This window comes from Ictidomys tridecemlineatus, chromosome 9 (assembly GCF_052094955.1).
Source record: "Ictidomys tridecemlineatus isolate mIctTri1 chromosome 9, mIctTri1.hap1, whole genome shotgun sequence".
In the NCBI taxonomy this organism is placed as follows: domain Eukaryota; kingdom Metazoa; phylum Chordata; class Mammalia; order Rodentia; family Sciuridae; genus Ictidomys; species Ictidomys tridecemlineatus.
In genome coordinates, this window is record NC_135485.1 from 148,510,849 (window position 1) to 148,521,287 (window position 10,439).

At 47.3% G+C, this 10,439-nt stretch overlaps 1 protein-coding gene across 3 annotated transcripts; it reads left to right on the forward strand.

The window, feature by feature from the left end:
- The first annotated feature begins 2,181 nt into the window (after positions 1-2,181).
- On the forward strand, positions 2,182-9,412 carry Ccdc190 (coiled-coil domain containing 190). Of its 3 annotated transcripts, none has more exons than XM_040293366.2 (4): positions 2,182-2,522; positions 3,636-3,834; positions 7,181-7,298; positions 7,557-9,412. In XM_040293366.2, the coding sequence occupies exons 2-4, from the start codon at positions 3,648-3,650 to the stop codon at positions 8,116-8,118; spliced, it is 867 nt and encodes a 288-aa protein (XP_040149300.1). In that variant the 5' UTR covers positions 2,182-2,522; positions 3,636-3,647; the 3' UTR covers positions 8,119-9,412. The 3 variants fall into 3 exon arrangements, with proteins under 3 accessions (XP_040149300.1, XP_040149301.1, XP_040149299.1); XM_040293367.2 differs by having other exon boundaries at positions 3,640-3,834; XM_040293365.2 differs by lacking the exon at positions 2,182-2,522 and having other exon boundaries at positions 2,535-3,834.
- Positions 9,413-10,439: the final 1,027 nt, after the last annotated feature.

Here is a 10,439-nt window from a genome sequence, read left to right on the forward strand (position 1 = left end):
GGAACCGTGTCTTCCTTCCATGCTGTCAGCCTTACCCATAAACACCACTGATCTGCATTTTATATCCCTTCAAGTTTACATGTTCTAGAGCTCACTGTGTTTGATACCAGGAAGCATGCATCTTTGCTTCAGCGGAATGCTCTGAGATCTAGACTCCTAGCCTGTATCAGTACTCTTATTCTTTTTACTGCCTAGTAGCTTCTTATTGTATAAATGTACTAGGGTCTGTTTATTTCTCCCCAAGGTTGTTGGAGATTTTCCCCTTGCATCAGCAAATCAGTACTCAGCTGAGACTCAGAGGGAGCCCTCTGCAGTTCTCTGCAACTTTCTCATTCTCACTGTGTGTGTGTGTGTGTGTGTGTGTGTGTGTGTGTGTGTATACACATGTGCACACTGGCTTCCTGATACTCTGTTCTGCAGACTCCAGCCACTTCTACCTATCAGACTCAGTTCTATGGCTCTTTACTCTGGCTGCTCAACAGCTGGGCTCTGCAGTCCCAAGTGCTCTTGAATGACGTCACTGGCACCTTCCAGGACACTGTGTGTCCCTCCTTGCCTCCCTATCCCAGTAATTCCTGAAGGGCTCTGTTGAGCAGCGGGAGCAGACTACCCAGCCTGGTATCGAAGCCTTTGGCAGTAAGATCTGATGGACTCCGAAGAGAAGAAGAGCTGGAGGATGCGCTCTTCTGTGCCTCGTCATGGAAAAAAGCAGTGGATTTCATGCCGGGTTTCCTCTTCAACTCAGGTGATTAGTACCATTCATCCTTTGAGCAACTAGGTAGTGTCTTCTACTTCTGTATCTATTTATAAAGTATACCTTTCAGGGTTAATTTTTTCCCTCAACAGTCCATTTTCTTTTCTATGAAAAGACGGAGACAAAGCCTTAATATTCAGCATTTCCGTTGCTCTTTGTTTCTTTCTGCACCTCTGTTGTGTCTTCAGTTCTACTATGCTCCCGTCTGGGTTGAAGATATAGGTGGGATCTGAACCATAGTTCTTCAGTGTTGCCGCTGCAGTCCTCATGCTGAGGCCTGGTTGTCCCTCCCTGTCTGCGCCTGCTCTGTGTGCTCCTGATAGCCTCTGCTTTTAGGTTGTGTGGTTTTCTTGAGAAAGTTCACCTTCACTCAGATCTCCTGTCTCTCCCTTTCTCTGGCCTTGCCTGTGGTTCCATTTCCTCTCTGGCTGGAACAGTACCTCCCAGTGACAGGAATGCATGATGCTGTTTTGGTTTCTGCTGCTCCCAAAATCCCTGTGACAAATCCCAGGGAATGTGGAGCCAGAATCTCTACAGCACTTCCCCTAGCATGGGTCGGGCCAACATGGGCTCCCTGCCCTCTAGCAGTGGGTGTTTCTGTAGCCTCTCCTCTTCAGCTCTCCACAACATGGCAGGAAAGAGGCTTTCCAGTGGCCCATGTGTGATGTCGGCTCTCGTGGCCACTCGGGGTGCCATGGGCCTTTTCTCTGCATCGTCTGTATTCCACCAGGTCTCTAGCTGGACAGTGGGGACCAGTTTCCAGGGTGTGGTACTTTCTTCTTTGTGGTGAGTTTCTTGGAACTCTACTCTGTCCATAAAAATTCTGGAGGTGAGGGAATTACCTCTTGGGAAAGGACTGGAAAGGAATTGCTTCCTGCTGAACAAACAATCCTCCCCACCCCGCAATTGCTCTTGGTCCCTTTCCCCAGTAATCTTTTTACACAGCTTGCTTGTTGTGTGGTGATGGTGGTTGGCAGGGCCTGTTTGGCTGGTGGCCAGCTGTTTTTATGTGGCTTAGATTGGCATATAACTGACTCTTATTTTTGGATGTAGCTCCAAGGCAACAGTGAAAATCTCACTCAGTATCTTATTGTGTAACCAACAGTCCAACTCTGCCTTCTCCTGCAGCTGTCCAAATATGAGCACAAAGCTTTCAGGACCTTGAAGAGGTGAGAAGCTCTGAAGTGTGCTGCACGTGGGTAGCAGCCTGGGGGTAGCAGTGTGGTATGCAATGGTGCAGAATAATCACAGGCAGCACTCCCGTACTCACTGTGCAGAATGTGCACAAGCATAGCAGAGAAAATGGTGCTTTCTTTAGGGGCCAAATGTGGTATCCAGGAAGGAGGATGAGTGGGGGGAGGGAAGCATGGCAAAAGGGGAGGGCGAGGTGGACAGGACCTGGGGGAGGGGGCCTGTGCACACAGGAAGCCACTCCTCATTCTTGGCTCCCATGGACACAGCTAGGACAAGCCACGTGGCCCCTCTAGGGGAGGGCTTGAGGCCAGCAGTCTTCCTGCACTCTCAGAGCCTCTCTTCCAGGGTTGGTGCCCATGGCCCCAGGATCCAGATGGGGTGGGGGGATACAGGAGGGAGGGAGAGAGCTTTCCAGTGCACCAAGCACTGCCCACAGACCTCTCCAGTGCTCCCTTGCCCCCACCCACACCTGGCTGTCAGTTCAGAGCATAAAACAAATTTGTTAATCCAGACTGCCTCTGACAGAGCGAAAGCAGCAAGCACTGTTCTCGCGGTAAGAACCCTGCCTTTGTAGGTAAGTGCTGCTCACCATGTGTGTCACTAAAGGTTTAATCTTCGCTTTAGACTCTAAATCAAGCTGACGTATAGCAGAGTCTTAGATTGAGCTGCTTTGTGCCTGACCTCATCTCCCTTTTAATGCTAACCTTCTTCCTGTAGTTTTCCCACCAAAGCCTTATTGATAGCAATTCATTTATGTTCTGTACACATGTCCTCCTCTGAGCTCTGAGTTAAGTTTTTCAAAGATCTCTAAGGAAAGGAAAGACATATCCTGGCCTATTAGTGCCACTGAGTTTGGCTGAGGTGAAGTTAGTGCAGATTTGGGCATCAGGGTGCATGAAGGGTGGAAAGAACCTACAGTCTGAGAAGGTGGGTGAGGGTGGAAGAGGAACTCATGCCCCAAGTGACTCCCCAGTTCCACCTGAATTGCTTATTGTTTATGCTGTTCTGTTTTGCAATTGTAGATCCACTTTGCCCACTCTTTGAGATGTTGATTGTTCAGATTTTGCATGAGTTTTTAGACTCCAGAGTGGAGAATCTTAAAGTTACTTGAGAGTAGGAACTGTCTTACAACTGCCCTCAGCCCTCAGGAGGGCAACTGGTCCCCTGCAGAACCACAGACTGAAGGAGCGTGTGTGTGAGTGAATGAGCTGAGGGCCAGCATGGCTGAGCCTAGGTGCTCAGATGTCTTCAGGTCTCTGAGAAAGCTCTTTGGGAGTAGGAATCTTTAGAGAAGAGTAGAAGGGTTTCTTGTTCTGGGTGAATAATGTCTTGTATATGTAGAAAGCTTCTATCCACATACTCTCTCCCTGCTGCAAAAGGAGCTGTTCACATTTCTCAACTGATCTTTACACAGAGCAATTTGATCTGGGCCTTGTAGGGAGCCCTCTGCCTACGATTGTTTTCCAGGCAAGGAGGCCAAGGATGGGAAATGACCTGATCTCCCACCCCCATCTTTCTAGATTCTCGAAACTCCTACTCTAGTCAGTGTTTTCTGACAATGGGGCCTGACCTGACTGGGCAGCTGTGTTTCAGAAGCACACAGGCTTCAGTGCCGCCTGACCAAACAGCAGGCCCTGCTCTGTCAGACTGTTTGCAGTACATGGAAGAACCTATGTATTGTCTCTAGACAGTGAGGAGAATGGAGAGGAGTACAGTCAGGGGATCACTGCATAAGCACTTGGATCTGGAGAGGAAGATCGCCAAGCAGGCTGAAGCCAGACTCCGCCAACGACTGCAGAGTCTAGAGGATATCTGCCTCCTCCACCTGAAGCTGTTGATCAGGGAGCAAAGGCAGCTCCAGAGAGAGCAGCAGAGGCTGCAGCAAGGTGAGGCTTCCTGGCAGTGTGGGCTGCTATAGGCAACACCAGGGTTCTTCTGAGGGAAGAGTGATGCTCTCACTGCTTGGCAGCCATTTGGGGCCCTGGACCCAGGACAGCAAGAGCTTCGTATCCTGGTCAGGGCTTCCACATCCCTCTGCCTTCCCTAGTCCCACAACCGTACTGAATGGCACACTCAGAAACCTTGATTTCCAGGTGCTGTCCATCTCCAGTTTTCTCTCTCTTGCCAGAACTCCACTGTCTCAAGCAGCTTCACCTTCTGCTTTTCTCCCGCTCATCTGAGTTTGGTTTCACCTCTCTTGATGTGTCTTCTTTCATATTTGAGCTAACAATCTTGACTGAGCAGCTACTAAGGTAGAAGTCCCAGTACCAGTCCCATTTATAAAGGAAGAATAAAGTAGTTTGGAATTGTGACCTCAGTTTCCTCAAACATGCCATGGAAGTGATTCTGCCTAACTTGTGAAGCTATTCGAGGATTTGGTGAGCACTTGGAACACACCTAGACACAAAGCAAGTGCTGGGGAATCACTTCTTCTCACGAAATAGTACAGATTCATTACAGAACTGAAACTCTCCTGCTATATTGTTGAACATTGTTAGAGTTATAGAGTTTGTAGAAACTAGTTCTCCTTCATTCATCATTAAAATAATTAGATTTTAATATTGCTTCAAAATTTAGCATAGAGCAGATGAACCCAGCTCTTCAGGACAGCCTTCTTGTCAAATGCAGGTGCCAAAACCCAGGGGCACCGAAGAAAGCAGTTGCACACAGAGTAGAAAGTCCTCAGGTCTGCATAGTTTAACGTAGTCATGGAAGCCAAGAGCAGGTCCAGACATCGGGCCAAGCTACATATAATCACTTCTAGTCTCCTTGGGATTGAAGGGTGACTCTGAGCACGCAGTGGAGCTTTTTTTCCTGTCTCTTCAGAGAATACCTAAACTACCTAGAACAAGAGCAGGGCCCAGGAAATGCCCTTGAGGACACTGGTTGATTTCCACTGATCTCTAGAGGCTATGGTGACTCAGTGGCCATTCTCAGGAGGATGTCTTGCTGAGCAGTTGCCTCGGCTGCAGGTGTGTGGCAGAGTATGGACCAGGAGGTAGAGGGCCCGATACCAGGCCCCCTCTCCATGTTCTTTGGAAGGTCATACTCTCTCTCAACTAAGAACAGTCGAAAGGGGTAAAGGGAAGAAGAGACATGCTTTGTCTTGGTGCTTTTCAGACACTAGTTAGCAGTGTTCTTCCGTGGTCATTTAACACTCTGTACCACTGGTGGCTTGTTTAAGATGCACATCGCCAGGTGCCTCAGAGATTTGAATTAACAGGCTGGAAATTTAAGCTCAAACATCCAGTTTTTTATGGATACCAAGGCAGATTGTTCTGGGTAAGGTTTTCACAGATCACCTTTACAAAACACTCTTATGGTTACTCGGAAGCTGGAATGGAAAAACGTGCTTTTTGCTCCTGAGATGTTCATATTTAGATTGGAAATTAGCTGTGCTTACAAAAAAATCAGAATGCTAACTGCTAAATTAGAATTACTTACAAAGTTGGGCAGGAGCATTGGAAGCTCCTGATGTCTGTCAAGGGCCCTCAGGAAGCTCTCCTAAAATAGGTGGTATGTGAGCAGAGCCTGGAGGAGAAGGGGTGAGGGGGATAGGGCACTTGTCAGGAGGGCAGGAAGGGCCAACCCTTGCAGAAACCTGCAGTGTGCATGAGATGCTAAGTGAGCTCAGCTTGCACAGTGCTGCAGTAGGGTAGCTGCAGGAAGCAAGGGCGGCTTGCTGGAGGCAATGCAGGACAGCCAGCGTCTCCAGTCACAGACAGCTCCACAGGTCTTGCAACAAGGTTTCCCCTGCAGGGCTGGGAGTGGGGAGATCACCTGCTCACATGTTGGGGCTCACTCTGCCCCGGGGTGAAGGCAGAGCAGATCTGATACAATTCCAGAGTGCAGGCATGACCTGAGGGCTGAACTCAGGCACTGGTCAGCCTCCCAAGGTATTTAGCAAATAGAGTTGTGAGAGGCTTATGATTAATATCCTGTCCAAGGAACCAAGGTGCAGACTCGTGGACTGGCTGGCTGGATGTGAGGAGGATGCAGGGTCTGCCTCCACAGAGGGTGTGCTGGGGAGATTCTCTACAACATGTTGCAGAGAATCAATAAGCTCTTTCCTGGACCTGCCAGCCCAACAGATCTGAGCTGCAAACATGTGGCTTGGCAGGAGGAGCAGCTCCCCATTCCTTAGTTTACAGGGAACAGGTGAGTTCCCCAAGGAGACTGCCAAAGAAGAGTGGCCCACAAAGGACTATCTCTTGTCCAACTGCTTCACAAAGAAGTGATCAGATTGCAGAGATTAGAAGTTTAATGTGAATTCTTCATCCCCACCTGGTACCTGCCGACCACTGTTCTGCCTGTGTGTGCTCTGTCTTCATTTCTTGTGGCATGGGGATCAAGCTCAGAATTTTGCATAGGCGAGGAAAGCACTCTGCCACTGAGCTAACCGCTGCCCTCAGGGGACTCGCTCTCTTTAAAGCATATTATTCCGAGACTCTCATCCTCAAGTGACCAGCCTGTAAGATGTCTTGAGAACGTGGGGGTTCCCTATGGCAGTTAGACCAGGGTGAAGAGATATCCCCTCAGCCGGTGGAGTCCCCTTGATCATGGCTGGCGGCTGCAAACTCCTGCCATCGGTGCACAGGTCACATAATTGCAGTGAATGAGACAAAAAGCTCACACCAGTTGTTTTGTCTTTGAAAACACTGTGCTTGCCAAGTAAACTTCCATGGGCCAGGGCTGTTTAAACTCTGTTCTTGATGTTTATAAACCCTCTCCAACATGGTATGTATAAACACTGAGAGCTGCACAAAGGCTTTCTGTTTCCTTGGTTAAGCCAGATCGGCCCGGTATGTGACGGGAAAATGCCACACACTGGAGCCTTGTTCCCAGAATTTCTTCTCTTATTTGTTCTCCAGGGCTCCCTAACAAAGCACAGCAAGCCAGGTGACTTAACAGAAATTTCATGATCTCTTGACTCAGGAGTCTAGGAGCCAAAATCAAAGTGTGTGTGTGGGGGGCTGCCCCTTGCACAGGTGGGTACTGGAGAGGAGAAGGGCTGTGACCTCTCCAGCAGGTGGGGGGCTGTCCTCTCTCCATGTGTTTCACAGGGTGCCCTCCTGTGTCCCACGTGTCTCAGTTCAAATGGATCAGGACCCACCCTAAAGGCCTTGCTTTATTGGAAAGAGCCTGAGGGGTGGAGCACTGGGGCTGGGGCCACAACGTGCCAAGTTATGGAGCACAATTTCTCCCATGAACTTTTCCATTAACTCAAGGCAGATATTGTCAAGGTGAGATTGTCTTCTCTTGGGAATGGAACTCAGAAAAGGCCAGAATGTGTCCTCAGTTTCCCACCACAGCAAGGACAGAAGCACAGACCTCCAAAACATGAAGTCAGGTAAGAAGATACTCATTAAGTGCACGCGTGTGACCCTAAATTCCTCATCTCCTGAGTCCCCGAGGAAATGCTGCTTTCCTCTGCTGAGACAGACACGTCAGCTCACCAGAGCCTCCATTCTCACCTGCTTCCACTCCCACACTCCCGTGACTCAGGAGACTCCACACTGATGGAGCTGCCATACAGTGACCCAGAAGTCTAAATGTGAGTCTCTTCTCAGTTTCCAGAGATCTTTCTTCTTCTTACCTCTTTTCCCAGAGCATTGGCAACCAACACGACCCAGGAAATGTACAAAATCAAGTCCCAGATGCCTCCTTTATGTCACACTGGCCTCAAAAACCCCACCAGGAGGAAAGAGAACTGGCGATCTCCGAGTCACAGAACTGCCTGCTTCATGGCAGAGAAGCTGCCAGCCCAGGAGAAGGAGTCTGTAATCCCACCTCAGGGCATAGACCCCAACAAGGACACCTCTGTGGCACATCAAGACCAAATGGCTTCCAGCAGTACCTGTGGTAGTGGAATGGTCAACCTTGATGAGATTAGATCAAAAGATGCCAGTCTAAAGCCATGGAGGAATGCTGTGGAACAACTTCCCCCACATTCTGTGGAATGTGTAGGAGGCTGCAAAGGTGAGACCACAAAGCCAGCCTTCTCAGAGTTGTTCGCAAAGGTCAAAAATGCACGCTATCTCCGGCACAGGGTCCTCCCTCAGTCTGAGAGGTTGCTTAGCATCAGGGAGATATTCGGGTATAGAGAATCTTCACCTGAAGATCAGGAAAGGCTTGTGAAAATGGTACCGTCTAAGTTCCCTCCTCTCTAGCTAATTTGTATAACCTGCTCATGGCAAGTATCAGCACCACTAGAGAAGGTGCTCCTTAAGTGAAGCAATGCGGAGCACTTGTATTTCTAATCTGTTGACTTCATGTAGAGCACTGTGATCTTTCAGTGAACCACACTAGTGAATGGGTAACACATAGAGGAATGAATCTTCTGGAAATACTTGAACAATCAGCATGCACTTCTGATGTCAACTAAAATGTACATATATGTTGATATTGAGGGAGAAAGAGTGATTTCTACTTTCATTGCCTCTCATTCCTAGGGTAGGTTATTGTGGCACCACCTGCTGGAAGAGGCATAGTCCTCCCTGTTTTATGGTAGATGGTGGCAGGATAGAGGCACCACTGAGAATGTGTACCATATGGTCTATAAATAAAACTTGTTTCAACTTTGTGCTTTTTTTGTACTGGGGATTTTTTTTTGTACTTTGTGCTCTTTTTTGAACTCAGGGGCACTCAACCACTGAGCCACATCCCCAGCCCTATTTTGTATTTTTATTTAGAGACAGGGTCTCACTGAATTGCTAAGTGCCTTGCCATTGCTGAGGCTGGCTCTGAACTTGGGATCCTCCTCTCAGTCTCCTGAGTGGCTGGGATTACAGTCGGGTACCCCCATGCCCAGCTTGTGCTCATTTTGTCCTTCCTCCCTTCCCTTCTTCCTTACTTTCCTGGTAGGTCCATTTTATTTTTCTTTTTTCCTCTTTCAAAGACGTTACATAATCTCCTCCTTTTCTGTGCTCTAGAATCAAAAGATTTAAAAACTTTTTATTCATTTCTCAGCCCAATATCAAATACTCAAGAGAATCTATCAAGAACCATCTCACCACAAAATAAGGTTACCAACTACTTTAAAAAGTTATTATTTCTGGATGGAACTGGAGACTATCATGCTAAGTGAAATAAGCCAATCTCAAAAACAAAACGGCTGTATGTTCTCTCTGATATGCGGATGCTAACACACAATAAGTGGTGGTGCGGGGAGGGTAGGATAGAAAATTATTGAATTAGACAAAGGGAATGAAGGGAAGGAAAAGGGATGAGAATAGGAAAAACAGTAGAATGAATCGAACAGAACTTTCCTATGTTCATATATGAATGTATGACCAGTATAATTCCAAATAATGTACAACCACAAGAATGAGACCCTAATTAGAATAAGCTATACTCTATGTATGTATAATATGTCAAAATACACTCTACTGTCATGTATATCTAAAAAGAACAAATAAAAAATGGCAAAAAGAGAAATAAGATAGAGCATTTTATTTGCCAACTATTCCATACTGTGGCACATACAACAAATAAAAAATATTTGTGTGGCATAAAGAAGGATTATTGTTTCATGCAGGTTTCTGTGGCTTGGGTTCTTTTATAAATGAATCTAGTGGACATTGCTGAAAGTCATCAGCTTTTCATTGCTGTGACCAAAGTATCTAACAAGAACAACTTACAGGAGGAAGAATTTAGTTTGGGCTCATGGATTCAGAGTTTCAGTTCATGGTTAGCCGACTCCATCAATATTTGTATTTGTGTTGGTTACAAGAAGAACCTTGTGTGTGGGATTGTAGGTCAGGGGTAGAGTGGTACCCGGCATGCGTGGGGACCTGGGCTCAATCCCATGCACTATGAAGTAAAACAAAGAAGCAAAACACAGACTTGAAGAGCTACAGTATAAATTAACCACCTTTGTCAATAAGTAGGTGACAGGTAAAGGAAGACTTAAGATATATTAACCAAATGCAATAAATGCTCCTAATTTGAACCCAATTTGTGTCCAACTATAAAATTTATTTGAAGTAGCTAGAGAGATCTGTGTATTAATTGGGTATTAGATATTAAAGAATTATGATTATTTTAAATTGTGGCTGTATTAAGGACTTCTTTCTGATACATGACTACAATATTTTAGAAGAAACCTAATGATGCTGGGGATTTGCTAAGTGAGTCTATTCCCAGTGGGGTGGGCCATCTGGCAAGTATCACAATGGTGATGGCTGCATGGGCAGTTTCTTGGCTGCAGTACCCATGATCCCTGGGGTACTAGGGCCAGCATATGGCCTGCAGCTCCTAGGGGCCATACACTGAGGGTCATGTGGGCAGAATGCTGGATGGCATTACCCAGAATCCTCTGAGGCCCACAGTTCCCAAGAGCCTCTGGTGAGAACTGCTTAGGCAGACCACTACTGCCCAGAATTAATGGGGGCTCCTGGCAACCGTGTGGCCTGCAGTTACCAGAGGCCTTTGTGTAGGATTCTTGGCTGGGCAGGCAGTCTCTGGGATAGATGTGCTACTCTGCATTCTC